The sequence below is a fragment of the Mycteria americana genome, chromosome 14 (genome assembly GCF_035582795.1).
Source record: "Mycteria americana isolate JAX WOST 10 ecotype Jacksonville Zoo and Gardens chromosome 14, USCA_MyAme_1.0, whole genome shotgun sequence".
Lineage (NCBI taxonomy): Eukaryota > Metazoa > Chordata > Aves > Ciconiiformes > Ciconiidae > Mycteria > Mycteria americana.
Window position 1 is genome coordinate 7380791 of NC_134378.1, and position 25995 is coordinate 7406785.

General features: G+C 53.2%; 1 protein-coding gene across 4 annotated transcripts in view; it reads right to left on the reverse strand.

Annotated features, from left to right (window-relative positions):
• Positions 1 to 2604: 2604 nt before the first annotated feature.
• PKIG (cAMP-dependent protein kinase inhibitor gamma) overlaps positions 2605 to 25995 on the reverse strand; it is a 33761-nt gene continuing 10370 nt past the window's right edge. Inside the window, exons 1-4 of one of the 4 annotated variants that reach the window (XM_075517525.1) lie at positions 21781 to 21869; positions 14578 to 14645; positions 4683 to 4858; positions 2605 to 3538 (exon numbers count right to left, since the gene is read on the reverse strand). In XM_075517525.1, coding sequence (XP_075373640.1) covers positions 3459 to 3538; positions 4683 to 4833 — 231 coding nt within the window. In that variant the 5' untranslated portion in view covers positions 4834 to 4858; positions 14578 to 14645; positions 21781 to 21869 and the 3' untranslated portion in view covers positions 2605 to 3458. Of the gene's footprint in view, positions 3539 to 4682; positions 4859 to 14577; positions 14646 to 20036; positions 20232 to 20334; positions 20423 to 21780; positions 21870 to 25995 lie in introns of those variants that run through there. The other 3 variants (XM_075517524.1, XM_075517522.1, XM_075517523.1) reach the window with 3 other exon arrangements.

Genomic DNA, 25995 nt, shown 5'->3' on the forward strand with positions numbered 1-25995 from the left:
AGCCAGAGGGAAGGTACCCCCTCCCTTGCTAGGCAGGCAAGTCGGATTTATGGATGCAGGTTGTTCCAACCTCACGTGTCCTTTTCCTTTCAGTATCAAAGGGACGTGCATTTCACCGCTAGAAGCGGCAGCACCGTCGTTGTGTACTCGCACTTTTTCAAGTGCATATCAAAAATAGTTTACAATTTCTTTTTTCCCCCCGTCTCCTGAGCTTTGCACGGCCGGTTGATGCCAAGAGCCAGAAGTGGTGCAGCCGGGCTGCTGGACTGCACCGTCAGCTCAGGCAGGGGAGCGTTTGCTGAGAGACTTTCTGATCGTTTCGTGCTCGGTTAGAGTGTCGGGAGGTCTGGCGTGCCCCTACGTTCAACTGAAACGAAGGGCTCGGGGCATCCGTGTGCTCAGCAGCTTTGCGAGTCAGGATGTGGCTGGATTAAGCCAGTGCCCTTGGTCTTTCAGCACAATTGGCGACGGCAGCTGACCTGGCTCTTTCACTTGTGGGGGGAACCTGATGCCTCTCGCCTGTCCTCTGAGGGTAGCTGGCCAACGGGTCCCTAATCATCTGCCTAAATATACTTCTGGAACAGATATTTTCTGACCAGGGAGACCTAAGATTAGCCCGTGTTTGACTGCTGGAGGTCTTGCGTGGTGCACAGCCCCTCTGCGTTGCCTTTCAGCTTTCTTTGCGTGTGTCAGCACGAGCCAAAAATACCGTTCAGTGGCAGTGAGGAGAGCTGGAAATGGGGCTTAAAGACCCAACTGTGCGGTCAGCCAAGCCCAGGAGCTACCTGCTGTTTTGCTCCCGAGCACAGGGAAACGGGAGCAGGCTCTTGGCTGCCGTCCGGGCAGAGAGCTGCAATAGTACCCAGGCAGCTCCGGGAGCTGAGCTGGTTTGCAGCTGCCAAAGCAGCAGACGCAGCCGCTACCTGGCTGCCAAATGCTTGTTTCCTGTGGGGGCTGGAGCCACGGACATCTCTGTCCCAGCCTCGCGGCCATCGCTTCCCAGAGGCCCGCAGACAATTGTCCCTCTGTCTGGCAGCCGCTTCTCTGCTTATTTATGGTCTTGTTTTCTCTGATAAATCTCAAACTCGTAACATACAGTTCCTCCCCAGGCTGCCAGGGTGATGCTTGTCCTTGTGTCACCAGTGGAGAGTATTTCTCAGGCCAGCTCTGCCTGTCCCTGCCCCGGCCACTGATCCCAGCTGGGCTGTAGCTGCCTGCCGCAGCTCCGGCAGGATCGGCTCTGCCTGGGCTGGGTGACGCACCGGCGACGTCCTCGTAGCTCCGTGCTGCAGAGGGAAGACGCCTCTTCCCACCAGCACCTCTTCTGCTGGTGTCTGGGCCACTCCGCCAAGTCGCAAGCCAGCCCTCCGCTTGCCTTCTGGGGGGGTGTGAGAGACTGAAAGAGTTAATGTCTCAAACATTGTGGCGAGGCGAGGCACTATTTGCATGGCGACGGCAGGGCGGCGAGCGCGGGGTGGGGGAGAGCGGGAGCGGGACGCGCGGGACGCGGGGAGCGCGTCGGGGGACGCGCGGTTCCGGGTTCCGCCGGACCTGACCGTGCACGGCCAGAGGTCACGCAGGGTGGATCTGAGGAAGGGGCTCATGGCCGCCCGAGAGACCCCTCGCCACCACCCCCTCCCCCAGCGCCTGTGCAGAAGATTGAGAACTTTCTAGAACAAGAACCATGTCAGTCCTGAAGGGGCGTGCCTGGAGGCGGGGATTGGCTTATAAAAGACACGGCCCCAGGGAGCCGCGCTGGAGGACTGCCAGGTCTGTCATCGTCACCGCGGGGTCCAAGGGCGGTGATACTTTTCCTTTCTCTTTCCTCCTCTCTTTTCCTTTCCTTTTCTCGCTTCTCTCTCCCTCCGCTCTTCCAGTATATGCAAGTTTGGGATAAATTGTGACGGGCTGCCCGGAAAATGGCTCCATTGCCAAATCGCCTCTGTCCGTTCGTTGGGCTCGCCAGTTCGTTAAGTTTGTCGGTTTGTGGAATTCGCCAGTTAATAAAGTTACTGGCCAGCCTGTTCCTCTGAGTCATTGCCGTGACTCTACCGACCACGCGGCTCTGCCGAGCAGAGATCGGCTTTTGTCGGTACACAAACCGTCAGGGACCTGAAAAGATTCGCCCCTCTCGCAACCCCCCGCGTGGGACGGGACGGGTGGTGACGTGGAGGGGAGCAGCGCTCCCACGGGTGGATCGTAGAACCGTTTAGGTTGGAAAAGACCTTTAAGGTCATCAAGCCCAACCGTTAGCCTGGCATTGCCAAGTCCACCACTAAACCATGTGCCCAAGCACCACTTCTACACGTCTTTTAAATACCTCCAGGGTATGAAACAGGGGTGGGAAAAGCACTGCCTGGCAGCAAACCTGGGAAAGCGGGGGCGGACTTTTAGCATTTTCTGTGCCCAACTAGATCTGCTTCCACTCGGGTGCTGCAAACCCAGGGGGTTTCACAGACCCAACCAGAAGGGACTCTCTTGCAACACCGCTCCGTTATCTCCCTGTTAGGGGAAGCTGGTGTAACCACCCTGCAGCTCAACCAGCTACAGAGGAACAAAACCGAGGAAGAAGAAACATCCAGGCAGAAAAAAACCACCTTCAGTACTTGAAGGCTGTGTTATTTATTCCAACAGCTTATATAGTTTTATCAAACCATCTTTAACACAAAACATGTCTCCTAAAAGAGAGAATGGTGTGAGATCCTATCAGAGGTCATCTCAGCTAACAGCTTGCAAAGTTAAGCCTGAATTTCAACAGTCAAACCAGCAAAATGTTTCTCCCCTCCCCTTAACAATGTCTTAAAATGCTAAAACCTGAAGAAAAAGACGCCTGTGGCTGGTGCTGCTGGGTCTGTAGGTGGAGCCCGTCCCCACAGAGCTGTGCTTTGGTCCTTTCCTGATGCTAAGCGGCAGCAGCACAGGTGAGCGGTGCGTGACATGAAGGCGGCGGGACTGGCCGGGTCCCTTCCCCACTGCCCACCCTGACGAGGGGCCGCACGGACAGTCCAGAGGCCAGGTCAGGTCTAAGATGCAGCTGAGGGTGAGGCTTAGAAAAACCAATAATCTAAATTTCTAATCTACGGAAACAGAATAAATAATAGTCTAAATTTGCAAAGGAGGAAGGTACCTTGGACAGGAAAGTCTGATGTGTCTATTATTACTGAAATTGTTTTTTCCCCTAGGGGAAAATTGCAGCTAAGGCATCTGGAGACTGGCTCGTATCACTACAACCACGGCAGTGTTGCTCTAAATCGTCAGGGATGGAAGCAGAAGTCTTTCGGAGGTGCCAGTCCTTGCACAGCATCTTGTGGCTCTCTAAACAGAAATGGTTGCAGCAGAGGCATTTGACAGACAACTTGCTGTTCCAGGTTGGCTTTTGTCCGCAGATTCAATAGCAAATTCTTGTTTAATGTTCACAGCAAGGCCCTCCTCCTGCCCATCCCACCCCCTGTACACTGTCATGGGGAGGAGCTGTTTTCTTGCCCCTTTGGCCTTGCTTCAGGGTCGTTCTCAGAAGAAGTGGCATCTCTTTGGCTTTCTGCAGAAGGGAGCGTTGGGAAGAAAGCACAGTTACACTCTGCTGAGGGCACAAGCCATCAGTAATCGCTATAGCTGATTTTATTCAGATTGCCACCTGACGATCTATGGCTACCCTCCTGTGGCCAGATTTAAAGCCTCCTGTGGCTTAAAAGTATTGGGTTCTCCCTTCACGTTCCTGGAGTACAAACACTTCTCAACACATCTGGTGAGGCTGGGAGGGAGCCTCGGGGCAGGGACGTGCTCTCCCTGTCTAACCTGCAACGGCAACTTGCAAGTGCTCCAGGAATGTCTGCCCCACAGCCTGGCCGCTACCCGAGTTGCTCCGTTAGAAGAGCTCTAATTTGTGCTTATTATGGACGGGTGGATGGACATGTGCTAGTACGGACATGTTGGGGTAGTGGGTTTTAAAGTATTTTGGGAGTTACAGATTGTAGGTTGGAGGAGTAAAAGAGAAAGGGCAAAAAATGAGTTTATCCCCTGCAGTGGTGCTGTATGCTTTGTGGCTTATTAGTGAAATCAGACTGCGTGGGCTCTGAACGGAGGATTTATGCTGGTTGTAGTCTGCTGGCCAGCAGGTATTGAGCAGCGTGGTACTGCTGCCGTGTTAGGGCTACGGGGGGAGATTTGGAGATGGCTGGTGGTGGTTAAAATGATTTCTGTTGTTATTTAAAATACTGTGGAACTATTTGAAGGCTGATTTTTTTTTTTTTTTAAATAAAACAACCAACAAAGAAAAAGCAAACCACAACCCATCCCACACTTGATTTTTACAAAGCCTAAGATATAGCTGATGTGTCATTTGCCCTGGGAAGGCTGTTGGTCAGGCCGTGTCCTGTTTGAGCACCGGTGCCTCTACAAACCAGCCGAGCAAAGGGCCTTGGCTAGAGCGTGCGGCACTCGGGTGCTGGGAACCCTGCGACCATCCCGTTGGTTGCAAGAGCCCCTTGGCTCAGGCAGTCTCCCACTAGCTGAGTACCCACCGAGCATGAAGGCACTGACTGCAGCGAGGCATGGGATGTTCCTCCTGAGCACCTGCGTGATGCTCCCAGAGCCAGCACCGGTCAGCTGCGCTGCCGTTTCATGCCTTGCCCTTCCAGCCTGGGTGCCAGGAGCTGGGCTTGCTGGTGCCTGCAGCAGCTCACCTGCTCCTTCAACGGCGAGGTCACCGAGGTCCGAGGTCAGCTTGCGCATGCTGATGGCGGTTGCATCATGTTGGATGTCGTGGACAGCGTTCCTCCGACCAGCGCGATCACAGGAAATAAAGTCGGTGTACGTGCTGGACTCTACCTCCATTGCATCTCTATATGCCTGCAAAGCGCTGCGGAGAAAACACAGCTGTGAGGTCAAGGATGCTCGGCAAGCCTCGAGTCATGGCTCCCTCCAGGTTAGGTTACTCCGTGGAGTTAAATTACAGTGTGAAAAAAATAGTCCCTGTAACTCTGCTCCGGTTCCTCTAACAGGCGCTACTGCAATCTCAGATATCAGCCCCGTCACGTGGGGCGGCGTGCGGGGTGACCCACCGTGCCGGGTGATGCACCACACAGGGTGACCCACCGTGCTGGGCGACCCACCGTGCCGGGTGAGGGCAGGTAGGCAGGGAGGATCGGTCCCAGCTGCCTTACCGGCCCTTGTTCTGTCTTCCCATTGCAAAGCAAGGCAGAGAAGGTGTTTGCCTCTCCTTTTGAGTTTCTGGCCTTTTCCTTTAGGAGCGGCAAGGTCGCTTGCAGCAGCTTTTTCCTACAGAAAAAGCATTACAGAAAAAGCCCTCCTTCCTCCTCAAAATGTCACGGGAGCTTTGAAGAGAGGCCAAATTGGCTCACTGCATGGGGGGATGGGGTGCTGATCCAACCTGAATTTCTAATGGGAAATGATCAGGGCCCCGATGGATACCCACTGGAAAGCTCGGGGAAAAGGGAAGATTTTATAGGTACAGGGCTTCGGATCAGTACTGGCCTCCGCTGGTTGTCAGATGTCACTGGAAAAGTCTTGGGCTGGACTGCTTTGAGATAAGCGCTTTAACATGTGAAAATCAGCCCTTCTGTGAGATGTTTGGATCCCTTCACTCCAGGCTTGCGTCTGGGCCAAGCGCAGAGCACAAAGAAAGGCTCGGAGCGGCCACTCGTCACCCGCAAGCACCACTGCGAGCCAGCTCTTACTTCAGCCTGGTGAGTCCTTAAGTTGCTGGTTTTTCATTTTAGCTGACAGTTTAACGTGCCAGCGTTTGTACAGCACGCGGAGTCCAGGGCCCTCAGCAGCTCGGGGAACGTATCGCAGGCCCTTGGCTCCCAGGCATAGAGCTAGCGAGCGCATGCTGCCTCTGCACTGGAAACCTGGTGCTCTCGGTTCCTGCTCCTGTTTAGTCAGTTTGGCACTCAGTTTGTTTTTCTGCATGGAAATTAGAGATTAATAGTTGTCTTATCTTCAGTTTTGCCCACTAAAAATGCCTCTAGCCCTGCTGATGTTGTCAATACTAGAAGGAGGTCCCAATTAGAAACACTTGTGTGTAATTAAAGAAAAAAAAAATTGAATTTCTGGTCATTCACTTGCTTTTGTGTCTTGGGGTTAACGTCCCACTGAGAAATTTAATCAGCTCCTGTACAGATCCTGCTTAATATTGATCTTCCTACCAGGGAAATCTGCTAGCAGACCACCAGCCTTGGCAGGAATCGCACTCCTCACTCTGTAATCCCCGATGTTATGGCAGTAGAAAGAAGATGCTGATGAAGATGCAATAGGCAGGATAAAAGAGGTTAAATTCTCTCCTTTCCTGACACTGAGCAGGGTGCAGTAACCTCAAACCTTCATAAACCCAGTACGTTTCGGTAGCCCCAGGGACTCCTCTCGGTGCTGATGCCAGCCCAGGGAGCGCTGGCACCGGCTCACTGGTGGGCGGTGGGGCTCGGCCCACCCAGACCTCCCAGGAGAACCTGCTTCTCCAAATCCAGCAGATCCTTGCAAACACCTGCCTGTCCCAGGGCTTGGCATCCATCTGTTGATGATGCCTCTGTTGAATGAACCCTGGGAAAAGCTGCATCCTTTGCCCCAGGAAGAGATCTCTGCTGTTGTTTTTGCTTGTCTTCCCGCCTTCCTTTCCAGGGTTGCCCTTCCTGGGAAGAGGCACCCGCTCCGGAGGCAGCAGGCTGGCTGACCTCAGTGAACGAAGCACCTTTTCCCCAGGACAGGACGAGCATCCATCATTCCCAGCCAAGTCCTCATCGCGGCCCAGAGGCTGCTGGCCTTCTGTAGCTGCTGGAGAGGCATCACCCGGACTTGGGAGGCTTCCCTAAGAGCAGTTCACACAAGCCTGGGTCCATCTCCACATCAGTGAGGCCGGCTCAGAGCTGATATGCTCAGGAGTCCTCCTGCCCTTGCACCAGGACCGCCTGGTTCATAGGACGGACTCCACAAACTGGGGAGCAGGAGCCGAGCAGCCCCCGGGATGCAGCATTTTCCCAGTGTCCCTCGACGTGGCTGCCAACAGCAGATGTGCTCAGCCGCACGGCGCTGTGCCAAGTGCCCAAATGTCTCATCACATCGAAAAAGGATGGGATCTTGAGTTAAAAAAGGGAAGGAACCAAGTGTGCAGAAGCAGGTCCTGCTCGGGGCAGGGCTGGGTCCCGGCTGGGCGGCCGGGAGATGGCGTGTGTGATTTATTTATTTTCCGTGGCTTGCCGTGCAAAGAGCTGGAGAGGGGCGGACTTATGAGCAAAGCTTTCAAATTTGTGCAGTTCCTTCAGGATTTTGAAGGTGGGCGGCTCTCAAAGCCTTGCAGGCAGATCCCTCCCCGCTGGCAGAGCCGCTCCAGCCTCTGCCTCCGGGAAGCGGGTGGACCGAGGAGGTGATGGGAGCGGTCGCCTCAATTTTCGATAGAAAAACCCAATTTTTCAAAGAGCATTTCCACATTTCCAGGCAGGTGCAAAACAGTTCAGTGGGTTTTTAGTCATGGGAAACATCTTTTAACATCTGCCAGGGACAAGAAAGGAACCACCTTCCCTCTTGCCCACGTAGCTCAACCTGAAACTGCGTCACCGTGGACAGTCATTTAGCGGTGGCAGGGGGGTGCAAAGGAGGGTGCATCACCCGCCGGCTCCCCACCTTCTGTTTTTCTTATTCCCACGGGCCGGCAATGATGTGCCAGCTTTTGCCAGGCATTGCAGGAATAAGCCCGCAGCACACAAATACACTGTGCAAGGGTTTCCAGGGCGCTTCAAAGAGATGATTCAGCTGGTCCCCAGAGGGTCATTTCCTGCCTCCCTTTCCTCCTTGCTGCTGATGGTAACAGAAAAGGTCCCTGCGCCCTCGGCGCAGCGTGCCAGCCCGCAGGGACAGGGCAGGGGATGCGTGGTACGGTGACAAAGGCAGGGGGCTGGGACCCGCCGCCTGTTGCACGCTCCTCAAAAGCTTTCTGTGCTGCTTGGAGGGAGGCTGTGTCCCCTCCACCATGGGGATACAGTGCGGCCCGTCCCAGGGCAGCTGAACACAAGTGAGGAAGCCCCTCGCAAGCTGCCACAGACACCAGAGCCGCCTCTGCTCCCGTGCCCTGCTGAAATAACCTGGCTCTGCCAAACCTGCCGCTTGGCCTGGACTTATTTTTCCATAGTGTCTTGCGAGGACTAAAAAATCTGGAGCTGTAATAGTCTTGGCTTTGCTGGCATGGACTCGGCTTCCGGAGCTGGTTTCGCTGTCGGACCGCAGCTGGGCTCACTGTCATTTTCCAGGGAAGTCACCCAGCAGCTGACGGAGCAGCTGGTTCTGCTCTGGGGGCTGCAGCTAAACCAGCCCTACGCACACCGGGGCTGAATTTTACCCATTTAGAAGGTGAACGCTAAGAAATTAAAGGGTTAAATGTTTCTTCTGCCTTTTGGTAGAAGAAACCGGGGCATTTCTTTTGGGTCAGCTCAGTGCCCCTCTTGGTCCCACTGACAAGCCAGCAGTTAATTCCCATCCCCCCCTTGCCTGCTTCTCCACAGTGCAGATCCCAGGGACTACGAGCAGACGGTTACTGCAAATAATATAAGAGTGGCAGACAAATGACCTGGAAACGTCATGGGCGGGTGAAACTCAGCACAGGGCCGTGCACCTGCAGAGCAAACACAAGCCCTGCGACCTGAGCCAGCGTCCGGGGACTAACCCCGAGGGATCAGATGGATGTTACAGTCACACCCAGCCCCGGACTCCAGTTTCAAGGAAACCCTTCACACGATATTGCATCTGTCCCTTGTCTAGGTTAAACTGTAAGCTTTTTATGACTAGGAAGGGCTATTTTTGGTCTCTGCACCAATGGTGGCTGTCAGCAGGCTGTGCTGAATTCAGCCTGCTTCCCCTCCGCTGCGTGCTTTGCTCCTTTCTGCTCTGCCTCTCTTACCTCTTGCTTTCCTCAGTATTTTCCTCTCCACCTAACCCGCCTTTGCAGCGAGAGCAAAGGGCCTCTAGGTCAGAGAAAGTCCTGTTCACCTCTGCACAGCATCCGTGGCACTTGTGGGCATAAGGTGGCTTAGCCCCCTGCTTAGACATCCTTGCCCCTTAGGGTAGCCAGCACAGCACACCTGGGCTGCTGTAAGGAAGGAGGTTCAAAGGTTAAGCACAGCAATGTGTTTCCCTGCTTAACTAAGCCTGAATCATCGCCTGATCCCACCCTGCTTTCCTTTAGAGACCTCTCTGTTCCTCAGGGGCAAGCAGGAGCAGTTGCTCAGCCTGCTGTGCTGTCCCCTGGGACGCCCAAGGAGGGGACCCCTGCACCTCGGCCACCTCTGCAGCCACAGCAGGCAGTCCCCGAGGGCAGGGACTGGGACGCCGAGGTCCCCGGGGGCAGGAGCCCCAGCAGACTCGCGTCCCGGGGTGCTGCTGCCCAGCTGTGGCCCTGCACCAGCCCGTTGCCAGCGGCAGTTGGGACCAACAGCTGCGGGTTCCGGTTGGAGATGGCTCCCTGGTCCCACAGCCCGGCCAGGGACATGCTCTCCCGCCTGCTTGGTGTCACGCCAGAGGATCTAACGCTCTCTTTTGGTCCCCAAACTTCTGGAGTCATAAAGCCACGAAGCCAAGCTAAACCTTGCTGTGTTTCTGGGGTGAAATTTCAAAGTTCTGCCGGGGAACAGGGATGCGACCCCTTCTTCTGCTCATGCATTGCATCCCTTCATTGCCAACCTGCAGGGACCAGGGCATGAAGTTCATATGGCCATCTTCGAGCTCTCCGCGTCGTGCAGTGCTCTTTGCCCTCTCATTCCAGGGTACAGTGACTAACTATTATTAGACCTCTCCTGCTGGGGCCAGATCCATAACAACAGCAAAACATACTCAACAGCCCTGCTGGGCTTTTAAAATATTTACAGTGTAAGATGGTTTACTGTGGAGGGGGGCCTCGTAGAGCACAGAGATGGGAGCAGCAGGGTTTCTGTGCTCCCTGTGGGTCTGCTGTGAGGTTTCCTGCTGGGAGAGTCGCATCCAGCGAGGAGGGAAAAAAATCCCGTAGGGCTGAAGCCAGCACTTGAGGTCAGGGGGTTTCCACCAACTGTCTGACAACTTCCAGCTGGAATTTCAGCAAATTTTCCACTGGCTCTTGTCTGGGAGTGTGCGTGAGGGGTTGCACATCAAAGAAGGAGGGCTCTGTAACGGTGTTATCGGGGTTAGAGAGTATTTTTAGACCTGTGCTCGTGCCTTGAAGGCCTCGCTATGGCTCATGACCCCCACGCACTAGAGCTTAGATACATGGCCAGAAGCTGAACAGAAGCTGCAGATGTCCTGTCGGGAGCCCGGTCTGGTAGCAGCTACATGTGCAACAAGCGTTGGTAAGGCTGGTGACAGGGTCTGCGCCAGGCACAGAGCTCCCCTGCTTTCTTGCTGGGTCTATGTCCTCCAAAATGTGGTGGTGGTGGGTCTTACTGGCCAGAACTGATGTGCTCCAAACTGCGCAGCCCCAAGTTTCCCGGCTAGGTGAGAAAACAGGCAGGACCAGGGCAGCAGCCTGATCTCCTACCGGGGCACGTGTGCTGAGCAGCTTCTTTCCAGGTGAGAATAGCGTGGAAAAGCCTCACCACACTTTGGCAGTGAAGAGATGTCAAGGCTGGGCATGGCACATTGGTATTTTTGGAAGGCTTTTGCTGTGGGATTCCTTGTAATAACTGCACCCTCTGGCTCTCACACTAAATACAATGAATTCAGCCAGCATAGACATCACAGCTTCTCCAGCCACTGCAGTGGTTTTGCAGGAACAGAGCTTTTAGAGCTCTAGGACTTAGTGGAAAATTATAATCATATAGCAGGAGAGCAGATACAGCAGGGGGACTGAGTCTCAGTCCTCATAAACAGATCCCTTCTTTTGCTTTGCCCTTGTTTTTCAGTACAGATCACTTAATGCCTGTAGAACTGGTAACTAACTGCTTAGCTTAGGCTAAGCTTAGGCTTAAACTGACTCCTCTACAACTTCAGAAACCTTGCATTTAGCTCTACCAAGCTCCCCAAACTCCCTCCCCTCCCTCCTGGCCTTCAGCACATCCCCAGGGACCCCCACTGCAGGGTCTCTGCTGTCCCAAGGCACCTCCTGCTGCCCCACATCCTCCTGGCCACTGCGCGGCTCCCAGCTGACGTGAAAGATGCTCCAGCTGGATTTCAAAATCACGGCTGACCCTCGGCATCGGGGTCGGGTGAGTCCTTATGTGTGCTGCTGCGGTCCCCAGGGGAGAGGGGAAGGCTTGGGGAGGAGTGGGAGAGGCAGGAGGGGATTGCTCAGCCTCGCCAGCATCTCGTTAGCATCAGGACGTGTGGGCGATGGTGGGAGGCAGCCACTTGTCCATCCGTCCGTCCATCTGTCAGGAGGGCAGCCCAGTGCCCAGCTCCGGCCACGCAGCACTGCCAGCCTGCATGCCCGTGCCAGGAGCGGGTGGCACCCCTCTGCCAGTCCCCGCGGGGCATGGGTGCTGAGCGTCTGCTCCAAAAATCCTCTGCCACGGGAGGAATCACGGTTTGCCTTGGCAACGGGGGTTTGACGGAGCTCTCTGCTCCTCCCTCCCCTCAGCATCGAGCCTCGGCTGCAGCTTAAGACTCTTCTGCAGCTTCTCACTAAGTTGATTAATGGAAATAATTGGTCTCTTCGTGCATCTGGAGACAGTTGCCGTGACAGCAGTTGTATTTTTGTTTTGTTCCCAGGTCGAGCTTGTTTTTCACATCCCACAGCTTCGAGGTGCTAATAAATCAGGGCACTCCAGTTCCCCCCCACCTCCGAAAGACGCACATCCCTCCGAGGGATGGGGTGGCAGAGCTGGATGAGGCACGCTTAGCCCCGCCAGACCTAGACATGGCAGGCTGGCACCTTTCTCCCCCTCCCTTTTTTCACCCCCTCAAGCCAGGCTCGCAGTGGGTGGACACGGCTCTCTGACTTCTGCACAGCAAAGAGCAGCGAGGCAAAGCCCTCATGTTCACCCAGCACAGCCATGAGCACCCGTCACCTTGTGAGCCGGCACCCATGGGTTTCTGTCCCCTGCGGAGACCCTTTCAAAGCTGTAAGGAGTATGAGGGTATGAGTCCCTTCTCCATGATTTCTATTTTCTCCCAACTTCTTATTTAGCTGCCTTTATATGTCAACATACTTCTACATGAAAAAAGCCAGTGACTGTGTGGAAGATCTGCTAATGCCTGAACTTGCAAAGCAGATGAACCACAGACCAGTACTTCAAACCCTTCAGCTGCGGAAGCCCCACAGCTGCTGTTGCAGGCACGCTCCAGGAGGGCTCACGTACTGTCCCTGCTTGTGATGTGCGGACTCTGCATCACGCCTGGGCCACGGGGTGGATTCCTTTGCAATGGGGATCTCCTTCAGACTTGGGTTCCCTGTCTTCCCCCAAATCATTAAGGGAGAAAAGTCCCTGCTGGTTTTCACCTCAAAGGCTGGAAACTCCCCAGCGGTCCCACAGCTCTTCTGATCACACCAAGGCATTGACCTCTGAGCGAACATCACCTACTTGAATCACCTACCTAATCACCTACCCTGCTTGAATTCCGGGCCCAGGGATGCTCACCCCCAGCACAACCTCCCCAACACCTTGCAGGCTTCCCTGGGCAAGGAGGAGTCAGATAAGTGCAGAGGGGATGCAGCTGGGGCTATTTTCTAGCACAGCTGCCCTTGTCACGTATAAAAGGAAGGTAAAACCACAGTGCGTCTTGACGGGATAGCTCTGTTTCTGGGTGGAGGAAGACCTTTCCACAAGGACAGAGGTAAGCAAGGATGGGTCTTTATTTTTACACCTAGCAGGAAAAAGAGCAATTTTGTCTAGCTTTTCTTTGTGTTCTGAGGAGTTGAGCTCTGCTGCTGTGTGAAAGCAGCGCTTGCGTAGCTGTGAAGGAGAGCTTAGCTTGGAAGAGGTGTTGTGCAGGCTCTAACTATGAAGTTTTGGCTGCTTCTAGTTGAGGAGGCTCTGCTTAGCACAGGGTGCGTGAAGCTGAGAGCCCCTTGCCTTGGCTCTTCCTCATTCAGGCTTGCACAGTCCCGTAGGAACTCGCATCCAGTGTCCAAAGGGTCCTTCTGACTCGGCGTGGTGTAAGGGGCTGAGTGAGAAGCCTGGAACCTCCTGAGGTGCGAGAGCCCTGGCAGCTCCCAGAGGTGCCTAAAAATAGCCAGGGCAACTCTTAAGAGTGTCAATGTGGAATGAGGCTGATTAGCAAAGCCAGGCTTAGCTCTGCTCCCTGCACAGAGGAAAGCTACCAGCAGGACTCCCAGCCCAGGGCAGGGGCAGTGCTTGCCTGGGAAGATGGGGGCTGGCTGAAGATGTGTCTTTGGGAGCTGGGAGAAGGATTAGGTGGCTGGGATGGTGCTATTGCTGCTTTACATACAATAGAAGTGGAAAGTGTAGGAGTTATAAATCGGCTGGCAGCGAGAGGTGGCTGAGCTAAGCCCTTTGGGTGGCCCCATGCTTCTGTTACCCACCAAAATGAGCGTTTTTGCTGTGCCACCCTGCTGGGACCCCTGCCTGGGCAGAGAAAGCTCTGCTGGCCGGCACACACCCTTTCTCTGAGTATTTCTGTGATGGATGGAGAATTTTTGTACATCTGTGTCAGGTGATACCAGCTTCTGATCTTTTCTGGAGGGAAGGTAAATCTGTCTGCAAAGGTGACCAGGGATGTGACATCTAGGCACGAGTTGAAGCGGTGCTCGAGACGTGCCTGGAGCGTTACGCGGGGGATGCTCAGTGATCATTGCAAGTTATAGTCTCAGAAAAGGGAAAGCTTCTAACAAAACGAATTGCCAACTATTTTATGGTCCACTGCAATGCAGCCTGGGTGTAGAAGGACACAGGGTGTCTCTGGCATACACGGGAAAGATGCTGGGTACTAGAGACGAACTGCTCTGAGACCTGCAGGACAAATGTCTACATGCACCAAAGGGTCCTGCGATCCTGTATTGTCAGATCCGCAAACAACGCGGTGGTGGCAGCTCTGCGTAAGGGAAAGCTCAGCGCAGGAACAAGAGAAAGCAGCAAGGTGATCTGAGGAGTGAGGAGATGCTCTGAGCGCAGCAGCCATGGGAGTGAAACCACGGAAAGGACGGTCCGAGTTGGCGGATCTGCCATTTATGCAAACACTGCAAAAGGTTAAGCTTTGGGGGTTCCCTGGATCTTGCTGGGCTGACTCTGCATGCAGCACAAAACTCGCTTACGTGATTATGTACGGGCAAACGATATTCCTGTGCAAAGTGTGTGGGCAGCCCGTGAGCAGGATTTGCACACGAGGTCCCCATCGCTGCAGGGGAGAGGCCGTGCAGCACGGCTTGCACTAGGGGCTGCCCTTAGAGTCAGCGTCGGAACATGGCTTGGCACAAGTATGTGGCTGTGAAGTATGGAAAAACCAGCAGGAAAGTCATTACGGCAGAACTGTTGATTTCCCCCTGCCCTTAGCAGCTTTCTAGCATCTAGTAATTCAGAATACAGAGGGAGGTCAAATGACTCTATGGAACAGGAAGGAAAAAACCCATTCCTGTTTATGTAATATTATGTAATATATGTAAAATTATGACTAAAAATTATAGCAGTCCATAGTGTGTATCCCTACCTGATTTAGTTGACTTTCTTTCTGGACATGACTTGAAACAAGCTTCATACGCAGCAGGGCAGCAGCTTCTGGGGAAGGAAAAGAAAATAAACGTAAGAAAACAGTATCTGTGCTTTTGTTGGGAAGCGTAAAGCTCTGCTGTTTCTTCCGCCGTCTGTGACTAGGACAGCAAGGGGGCCGGGGGGCCCGGCAGGGCTCTGCCCAGCAGGCTCAGCTGGAGCCTGGCTGGGTGAGCACGGAGACACCGGGCAAAGGGCTGCGGGATGGTGGTGCTCGTACCGCATCTGCTCAGGAGGGTTTGTGCTAATAGGGACTTGGCCTGTGGTGTCTAAGAGCAAGGAAAGTCCAGCCGGGGGCCTGGCTTCACAGAGAAGTTCCCTTTGGTTTTGCTTCTCCTTTTTGTGAACTTCGTGTGGGTGTGCTGGGGAGAACCGAAGCGACTTGTGCCTCCTGACCTGCACCACGGGGGGACCCGGCGGCCGCCTCAAGAGTGTAAATGAATATTGGTTTGCAGCTCCACTGTCTTTTAAAGAAGTGAAACTTCCATATCAGCTTCTCTGAGGCAAAAGGGGAAGGCTGATCTGGTACTTTTAGTCATCTCGCTTGGGCCGTCTTCTGCTCCTTGGGTTTCTTTGCTGTTCACAGCTGTGCCTTCTCCCACTGTCCCCAAGCCCCACTCAGACATTTCCTCTGTGGCCTTAACATCTGTGGGTGCATTGCAATCTCCTGACCTGCAGAGCCCAGCCAACAAGACACTTGCTTATTTTAGCAGCTGTTTCAGCTTTCAGACTTTTTGGAACATCATGGACTGTTTTGTTTCACTTTGTCCCAGGGACAAATATTAGCAGAACAGAAAGCAAGAGATGAACCATTTAACCATAGAAGCAGTATCTCATCCAGCAATTCATCTGTCTGGCCCATCTGGGTTGAGTACCACTCTGACTGGAGCTATTCCTCATCATTTTCCAAGCTGGGACAGATCTACAGCCTTTCTCTTTATTTTTTTGACCCACTTTTAAAACTCCCTAGTTGTTGGAGCCAGCTACTTGCTGGCTCTGGCCCTGCTTCAAGGACAGGGCACTTGCTGCTTTTGTGTGTCAGTTTGCCCATCTGTTAAATGGAGCTATTAATACTCGCTCCCCTTGCTAGATGCTTCAAATATTTGTAAAGCACTTTCAGATCTGCAGATGACAGGCTTACAGAAGTGGAAAATACTAATTATGATCATGACAGTAGCGGAACAAAGACACGGGGATTTAACGATATGCTTTTGTTAGTGTTTACCCCATTTACAGTGAAATGCTTACTGGAAACCCTGGACCGGAAAAGAAACAGTATTCCCACAACTCTGGGAATATGCGTCGCCCTTCTGGGACACCAAGCAGGCAAACAAAAGCAGGAAGGAAATCCACAAGTCTTTATTTTCCTCCTTTGCCTTCCTGCCTCGCTCTGGCTCGTGTGTTACGCAGCCCAAACAGTGAAACCTCCAGCACTTCAGATGCGTTGCAAAAGATCTCGACGTACGTGGTCCTCTGCCAAGAGAGGCGTACAGCAAATTGGAGCAATGATGCTCTGAAGTAGAAGTTATCACTGAGCAGCCCTGTTCCTGATGGGATGTGGAGGGGAAACCCCCATTCTCTCTCCAAAAAAAGCTGGTATTGGCTTTCCAACCCTGCAGCCCTTGCTCTGGCTGGAAGTGTCTCCCCACGGCCCTCGCTCGCAGATCTGGAGTCTGCAAATCTGAAGCTGGGCCCCTTGCTCTGCCCCCAAAGGCTCATCCTCTGTTGGCTCACCTAGTCCTGCTGCTCCCCGGGCGATGGGCAGAGCTCTGAAGGCCCTTCTGGGCAAAGGCCAGGCAGTATCCCGCACGGGGAGTCTGGGGATTCAAGGGTGGTGTGGTGGATTAGTCCATGCAGTGTGACTAAGGATGGGCTAAAGTAACGTGTTAAAGAACACTTTACGTTTCCTAATCTAGTCCTATAACCCATCAAGGTCTCGCAGATTTTGGGACCCCTGTGGAAATGTTCTTTGGATAGCTAAACATCCGTACCCCATCAGGAATGAATTAGAAGGGCATCAGCACGATGCGCATGTTTGGGGTTCAGATTCCCTCCGTGTTTATCAGCTCTTACCCAACAGGAACAAGCACACAAAACAAACTCGGTGCGCTCAGTGTTGCTTCAAAATGAATATATGTTCCAAAAAATCCCAGAATGCTTTTTGGCAGAATTCAGCATTATTCTACACAACAGCTGTGCTGGTGCTGCCTTTGATCCAGAGAGGAAATCCTTTCTGGTTTCAAGCAAGGTGATGGCAGCAGAGAGAAGGTCGTTCTCGTGTCTCTTGACTCCTGGGTAAACAACAGGCTGTGTGCGTGGCTGATCGGGACAGGAGCCCAGTCCCCCCAGAGCAGACGGCGAGACCCTCATTTAGTGCCCTGGCCCCAGCAGCGGCTGGCATCCTTGGCCTCAGAGGTGCAAGAAAACTTGTAATTGTAGTAGAATGTTTTTCACCAGTTACTAAGTACCCTGAACCAGGAAGTTTTATAGTCCTTAAAATGCAATATCCTCTTAATCATACCCAGGACTGTTTTGTTACCGATAACTACCTCGTATCTGTTAAATAGCCTTCTGAGCCCTTTGTTCAGTGATCTCGTGGCAATGAGCACCACAGATTAATTACACTTTGCGGAGACAGTAATTCCAGTAAAGTTGATGACGCTCTGGTGGGGATATGTTTGGCTTATTGGATCATTGCAAATATCAACAAACGTTGGCATTTCGGCACTCGCCAGGGAGTTCCCGAGGCAGCGGCTTGCGACCAGCGACGTGCCCGCATGAAAGGCAGCGTGGAGGGGCTGTGCAAAGAGCGCCGAGCCTCTCCGGGGCTGTGCTGGGAAGGGAGCGTTTGGGAACTTGCCCCGCAAACCAGAAACGGGTGGCGTAAAGTACATATCCCCGTAGGCTCGAGGGGAGTGAGAGTTTTGAAACAAGGGGAATAGGTGGTTCATAGTCCAACTGCTGTTCTTCCTGCCCGCTCTACAGGGGCCCGCCGAGTCCTGCAGCGATGTCTTGACCTCTCCAACTGCTGTTGTGAGGAGCTGGAGACAAAGGCCGGGCTGCAGCTGAACCTTCCCTTCTCGCTGGCTGGTGCTGGCAAGCCTTGGGGGCAGCTCCCTTTATGACTTGGCTTTTTCTAGTCATGGGCTAGAGACAACTAGAAGCATGGGGTTTTTTCCTCCTCTCGTCCTCTCTAAAATGGGTACTGTGATGGAAAATTTATTTTCTGGATCAGTCTGTGTATAGAGCTTTGGTGATGCTAAGGAAACCCTTAGTATTCTGGAGAAACAATTGGATCCAGGCTTTGAATGTGAAATTGGAAGAGATCAGAACAGGGTGGCACAGAAAGGCAAACAAAAAGCTGGGTTGAAGCTTCTGCTGTTCCTTATGGACTTGCAGATTCATCCCTGATTCTGCCAGACCTGTATAAGCCCAGGAAAATCATCTGCTTTGTGTGCAGCCCATGTAAAATAGGAATAACGCTGGTGTTTGGTGGCCCAGACGGGCTGGATGGATTAATGCACAGCAGAATGCTGCCGGAACTGGCTCTGAAATGCGGGAGATCAGGAAATGTTAGCAACTTGGAAAAGGTTTTCCATAGTTATTTTGGGGGGCAGGGTTGTATGCCTGTGGGTATTCCTCTGAGTGAGCTCAAAAGTAGATTTACTTTTCTTTGGGATAAGAGGATAAAGGAAAAAAGCAAAACTCTGCCTTCTAGCTCACCATGCGCCTGCACACCTCCTCAGAATCGGCCACCGAGTACAGAAATACCGGATGGTTGGAAGATGCATGGCTATGAACATTCTTGGGTTTTCATCTCTTCATGACCAAGCTGCCTGTACTGGGAGCCTGCATACTATATTTAATGGTCTGCAGCTCTTTGAGGCGTCTGAGTTCGCGCTCTCTGGAAAGCGTCCCCGAAAATGATGGCACGGGGGACTTGTACATCCATGTGGAACTCTGTCTGAAGGACTCGGTGCCCTGGTCTGGGCTCGAGGTATATTAAGCACTACTGGTGCGTCTGTGTTTGTAAATGGCTATTTAACCTACATCTGCACTATAAATGAATCCAGCCATTGAGGATCTCTTCGTGCATCCTTCTTTTCCAAACGCCATCCCTCACGAGAGCAGAAACGTGACAATTTCTCATTTGGGTGGCCACACGGTAGCACGGTGGCCCTTTCCAGCCAAGAGTCTCAGAAGCCAAGGTGTGCCCCGCAGCTACCCAAGCCAGGCACACCGACCTCACCGCAAGCAAACAGCCCAGAGCCTGAGGGGCTGCAACCATCTGAGGGTCCCTGCCACCCGGTCAAGCCATCCCCGCTCCACAAGTCTCCTCTCACCTTTGCGCTGCCGCAGCATCCCTGCTGCGGCTGCCTCTCGCTCATTTGACCCCAGCGTGTCCTGCTCCTAGTTTGAGTCGCCAGCCCAGCCACCCAGGGCATTGCTTCTGGGTTCACAGCTATACTTGGCTCTTGTTTTGTGGACCCATTTACCCCTTCCAAGCAAAGGGAAATGTTTCCCAAACACCCCTTTGGGGCGAAGGCATTACATGCATGTGAAAGCTCACCACCACGGCTCACTACCAGCTGCTTAGGGGAATCCAGCGAGCGGAGAGAAAGACACACAGCTCCGAGGTGGAGGAATTTGCAAAGCCTCCTGAGAATACCACCACACAGCAGTTCTTTTTTTATCCCAAGTCTTTGCCTTTTAAAACATTTGCCTGGAAAGCTGGATGCCAGGGAGTCTCCAAGCCCGCTTCTGCCACCATGCTCTGCAAAGCTCTTGCTCGCACCCGCAGTTTGAAGGGGAGCCCCGGGCAGCCCTGCAGCTCCTGACAGCCCTAAGGATGGATTCACACCGCAGACGGCACACCGGGCACCTGTCCTGCAGGCTGGTATCCGTTCCCGTGCGAGCACAGAGACGCCCTGATGCGGTAAGGGATTCCCTCCGGCGAGCCGCTCGGAATAAATGGACGCGTGTCAGAAATGAGGCCAGAAATCCCCACGGGGGTCACTGATCCACGGTCCTTTGTGATTTCTAACCGCTGAGCCTGCTCTCCTTGCTACCCCTTCGCAGCAAGTACTGAACTGCATTATTTTCCAAGTGAAACAGCAGCCACCTCCCTGCCATCAGCCTACAACGGCTTCTCCTAACAAGCAGAAAAACCAGGATGCAGCTTAGTTTTTCAGCCCACGGTCTGTGGGCAGCAAAAATCTCGCTGTTCACAGTCGGTTAGGTAAAAGTTAACTGTATCTCTAAACAAATCACCCCTTTGTAGCGCAGCTCCGGCTCCCAAGCCGGGGGGGGGTCTCCTGCCAGGCAGGTCTCCTGGCCACCGACCGTCCCAGCCCGTCGCCTGCCCCACGCGCCCGCAGCAGCGTGCACAGCCCTACTTACGGCCACCCCGGCTCCCGCTGCTTCTCGAATCCCAAGTGCCGCGGTCCTGCTGCCGAGGAAGAAATCGAGGCTGGATTTCACCCTCCTGGCGTCTCTGCCCGCTGTGGTGAGCAGCCAAGCCGGCCGGGGGAGTCGCAGCCAGTTTCAGACTTGCAGTTTCCTTGGACTGGGAGCTGCTAAATGAAGTTGCACTTCTGGGGCCGAGGGGCGTGTTCTCCTCCCTTCCCGAGTCAGTCCCTGCCTGCTGTAATCCAATGCTCATCCCGATGATGTCAAGCAGCTACCGCTCGGCTCCTACCTTACAGTCGGCAGGAGGGATCCGTTTCCTTTTTGCGGAGATCTTTGTTTAGCTTCGCCTTGTAACCCCATCTCCCGGCAGCTGCATGTGCCCAAACATCCTTCCTTCGATGCTCGGCGCTGCGGCTCTTGCTGCAGGGCACTTCCTCCTGCCCTCCCGCTCGCTGCTCCCCCCGCTTTCTCCGGCGCATCGCTCGGACCACGTCCCAGCTGCATCCCGCCGTTCGGCCTCTCCGTCGGGGCCTGGCCAAAGGCACCATCACACCCCATGCAGCCCGAGCTATTTTACCAGGTGTAGCGCCGGGGAAGTGCCTCCCAGGTAAAAAAATAGCTTTGTGGTTTTTTAGAGTGCCTTTTGCTCTGCGGACTCTTGCGGGGTAAAATCCAAGCGTGCTTCAGCTCATCTGCCCCTGGTGCCAGCTTTATTTGGGGGTGAAACACAGAGCTGGTGATAGCACCTGGATTTAAGGGGGGGAAGGTGCTTAGGGCAAGGCAGTACCACATATCAAGCACATACCTTTGTATCCACCCTGCTGCGAAGCACAGCCTGGGAGCTCTTGGCGAGCTTGGGGCTGCTCCAGGAGAAGAGGAAGCTTTGGCTGTTCTTGTCACCCCAGGGGCCGAGGAACATCCCTCTGGGTGGTGTCACTTCCCTGTGTCGCACCAGCCTTAGAGCCACCACTGGGCTGCTGAAGCCAAAGGAACAAGCTGGTTGCAGCGCCAGGTCTCTCGCCTTCCTCCTGGCCCATGCTCCTGCAAAGCCCTACCAGCACGGTGGGAAGGTGTGTGAGCACACGAGGGTGTCTATTGCTGCCTGCTCCTGCCTGGATGCCCGGGCTGGAACAGGGCTCGTTAGTGCTAATTGCTTTGCTGAGAGCATGAAAGAGTCGCTCCATCCCTGCTATAAGGACACTCCGGTCCTCAGCCTTGTAAGGGAGAAAAGTAGTGGCATGACTCAACTGGAGAGCGCAAAGGACATTTGCCAAGGGCCGAATCCAGTCCCCGCTCGAGCTAGATGAGCTTTTTTTTTCAACTTGCGTGCAAAGTGAGCAGTGGGAGCCAAGAGGACTTGGCTCTCCCAACCTGCCATCTTGCTGAGCACCAGACAGACACAGAAGCAGCGTCGCTGCCATCCTGCAGCTCTCCCATGACAGATGGGCCCCGGAGCCGTTCAGTGCTGTGAAGAGTACCAGCCTCTCTTCTCACCCCGGCACCGGCTGTGCCGCCGGACCCGCTCCACCTCTGCCGGCATCACTGCCTCCAGCCAGAATCTGTTTGTGCGTGCCCAAAAACATGCCATTTGCCATGACAGATACCCACACCCTTGCCATCGCGCGCAGGAAGAGATAAAAACACCAACAAAAGCAGCAGGCAGTGCAGGAAACACCCTGATAACAATACCGAGGCACGGAGGAAGGGGAACAGACCTCAATAAAGCAAAACATACCTCTGCTCAGTGCATCCCCAAACTGACCTCGTGTAGCTCTGCCTCCCGATTCAATTTGGTTTTATTTCAAAACCAGCCTTGGGAAGCCACTTTGATTTCCTGAGATGTATCATTTGGCAGAAAGTCTCTCTCTCCGGTGCTTTTGAGTCACGCGTTACTACTTACCCGAAAGTAACGGTAAGGGATTCACCACAAGGCCCTGCCTGTCTTCATGAGATGCAGCGGAGGGAGGAGGGCTCTGCCATGCTGTGCTGAGGGACCAGCACAGCCTTGGGAGATTGCTATGCTGGCCTGGCCCAGGCTGCAGTTTTCTATTTACTCCAGCTCATATTTGAAGGCGATCCAGAAAGCTACAGCTTTACGCTAATGCTTGGACTGTGGGGTTTGAAGGCCAAATCTGGTAAGGATGCAAATGCTGCACTAGCAACCCAGGCATTTTCTTGGCAGCCTGTGGCCAGCACCGTGACAATACTTTCAATATATAGCAATGGTAATAACAAAGCACTTCAAAACGCTGGGAGCAGAGTATATGCTCTGTACTTTTAAAATAAGATGTGTCCTAACTATTTGTCATACTCAATCATCCCAGTCCTGTGTGTCTGGTCCCCGGCACAACCCCCCAAAGCATCCATCAGTCTGTCCTTTCCTGCACACACGCATGTGTGCTTACAGCGACCTCCTCATCCAAGACTATCCCCTACAAGGACTGGTCAAACATTTTCCATCAAAACTCTTTTTAAGTAGAAAAAAAGATTGGGATTGGGTTGGGGATTTTCTGTAGAACCTAATCTTTTTTGTTCACAAGGGAAAAAAAAAAACTCCTGAGATGCGAAAAAGTTTGCCTGAAATCTTAACACATTAAGATAAAAGTGCATGGCTTCCAATGCACTCATTCTTCCTATTTTTAAATGAAAGTTGACATTTTTCTCTGGAAATCCACCCTAACTTCTAGCTAATTCTCAGGTTCCTCATCTCTTGTCCCATTGCTTCGTACACCGTAAGACATTAACCCGGAGGTGTGGACTATGACTAAATGCAGTTCCTGCCTCGCCGTAACGAGAAGAGGTTATAGCTGCCTGGCATGGCACTCTGCGTGATGGACGGTATTACAGCCTTGAGCTGACTGACTCGGCTGCAGCCACAATCAGCCTTTAACAGCACAATCAGCCTCTTCTGTGGCTTCTACTTGACTGATACGCTTGTCTCTGGCGAGGCTTTTGCTGCCTCTTGCATCCAGCTGCTTTATACTGGGCTGTCCTGTGTGGTCGAGGGCTGGCGTTAATGACATTGCCGCTCTGGACACCAGGAGGTTTGGCTCTGCTCTGGTGGCTGCTGCTGCTGCCGTTGACCGTGCAGTTGGGCTGCAGAGATTGCGGCGATATTTTGGCTCTGCATCGCGGGGCGGGATGCGGAGAGCAGCACCCCAGGGGAGGGCCGGTCCGGCGATGCTCCGCAGCCCGTGCTGCAGGTGCCACCGTCGCTGCTCTGCTGCAGCACGGGGTGGGGGAGCGCTGCCCTGGGAAGAGCAAGAAGCTGTCCCACGGGTTGACTGTCAACCTTGAGCTGGAGGAGGCACAAAGCCAGAGAAATCTCGTAGGGCAAGCGTCAAAATGACATGAGAGTATCCTCGAGGGTGCTATCGTAAAGAAACCCACCCCCGGAGCAGCGCTGCGGTGCTGGATTGCGCACTGCCTGCTCCAGCAAGAAAATCCACCAGCACAAAGGACCCTCCGGGAAGCTCCGAAGCCCAGGGAGACAAGCTGTCACTTCAGAAGGATCTGACCTACCTCTGACCTGAAAGTTTTTGCAGCGTGAGCCTTGTTCCCCTCAGAAGTTCGTGCTGCCGGTGTTAAGAGCAGCGCTGCGATAGCCCTCTGATGTAGCGTGAAGCCTCCTCACGTACGAGCAGCTTCCCACTGCATTTCCCAGGCATTGAGCTCTCTCTGTCACTTGATGTCATCAAGATTGCAAGGAAACGTGGAATGGCACAAGATACGCATGGAAAAAATGTGACAACCTGATTTTTTTCTAGACTTCCTCCCCCAAAATAAACACTTTAAATAAACTTTTGATCAAAAAACCCACAGAATATATTTCAACAGTCTGCTGGGCTCCCTAAGGAAAGTGTGGATGTCTTCAGCCATCAAATAACAACTTGCACTCGGAGATTCATGAGAAGAAGAGAAACCGACAGGTAGAAGCAGCTTTAGTGACAAGCCGCTCTTTTTGCTGTCAAAGGAAGGACACGGTTTGCTGTTGATTAGGGAAGCGAGAGTGGGTGTCGGGATGCCTGAATGAATTACTCGGCGTTCAGACCCATTTTGTTTTTACAGAAGTTGCTCATCCAGAAAGGTTCATCAACAAGTGAAACACAAAAAAAGCCCGTAATGAGGCAAAACTCGTTGGCGAACCCGCGCCAGGGTCAGCTCTGTTAGCAGGCAGGGGCCGAGAGTCGAGCCTGGTGGCGGGGAGCCCCTCTCGGTGCCGGACCACGAGGACGTGCATCGCGGCTGCTGGCACGGTGGCTCGGTGAGGGGCTGACGTGCCAGCAGGGCAAAGCACACTCAAAAAACTGTTTACTTTGAGCTGGAGCTATTTTTAGCTCCAGTAATCTGTGCAGGGATGATAAAGCTTTTCATTGCGAAGTGAGTGGCTGTGCTTTGCTTCTGGGCAATTTCACTCCACGAGCTGGTCCCTGCCCCCTTCCCAGCCATTACTCCCCAGGGACCTTATCTCCTCTGTCTGCTGAGCCAAACACCTCCAAAAGGTTTCTCCCAGTTAGATAGGGTGGAGTCTCAGCCCAAACTTACTTTTTTTCCTTTTTCCCTAGGGAATGTATTCAGTTTGGAAAATAAATGAACTTTTTTTAATAGTCTCCAAAGTCTGGTTCAAAGCCTTTGCTGAAAGCCCATCTTGGACGTGCACCCTCTAATCCCTCATTTCTGCAAAATTCCATCTGCCCAAAGGCTCTTGCAAAATAAGTCGCTTGACAGTTACCTCTTTGCATCTGCCACAAATGCGAGCAGGTCTCAAACTCAGATCTCATGGCAAGCCAGAGTCATCAGGGCCGGCGCTGCCCCACGCCACGTTTCCCCCCGAGGCTCCCACGCCCGTGACAAACTCCCTTACACGCTCTCTGTAAGAAGCACTTTACCTGCTGCTGACAGGAGAAAGCACGGCAGCTGGCTGGCGGCACAAAGACTGCAAAACAAAACTACGTAAATCCTGCTTGGTAAGGGATTTCTTTGTCTAAAGAAATCCAGAAGGTTCTTCAGTGTAAATACACAAAGGTCATGTATCCAGCACATGCTTCACCAGAAAATCATCCCACTGACAAAAGCTTTCTTGTTTGGGACACAGGGTGAATAGCAGTATCCCTGTCAGCTCAGGGATGTATTCAGACGGGGGGCTGTATTAATTAAACGCAAGTATTAATTAAATAGGTTCATTCTGCTTGCTAAGAAGGGTCAGATACACAGAAAGAGCTAAAAATGATTGTCGGGATGAGAAGGTGCAACAGGACAGGTATTGCTTAAGCTGATCGCGACTGACTGCTCGGGTCCTGCTGGCAGGGAAGCAGGAGATCCTCGGAGGTCCGCGCACAGGTACTCCTTCCCTTTGTCCCTCTGGTTCTGCTAGGTGGGGATGAAAACAGGTAGCAGGCTGGGTTGGCCATTGTGCTTCTCCCTTTCGCAGAGCAAAGGGGTATGCTATTAAATTAGAAGAAAACAGTCATCTCTGTCAGCTTTATAATGTATGTCAGAGCCGCCCAGCCAACGGTTATGATTTTTCCCCAGTGTTTGGCAGCCAGACAAGGATTCCTGTTGCAGATGTGCAGGAGCCATGTAAATATTTTGATCCTGACTTGTGCTCTCAGCTAAATGGGCTTTCACGTGATTTTATTCCATGGGCTCAGGTTATGAATCCTCTGTGTTGAGTCAAAGGACTGCAATCTTCAGGCTTCACCACATACACTCACTCTCTACCTAAGGTCGGGAAAAATTCAGCCTAACCTCCTGGCACGATTCCCTGCTTTCCGTGTTGGCTCGTTAAGGGGGTACTTGTAACTAGATGCCATCTCGTGAAGCAGCTGGCCACTGCGACAGCCAGGCTAAGATCAATAAGGCTGTTCCTGTGTCCTCTGCCATCCCAAGCCCTTAGACGCGGTGCCGTTTGTCTATTCTAGCTGTTCCCAAGGCCATGAAGACTAAGCCT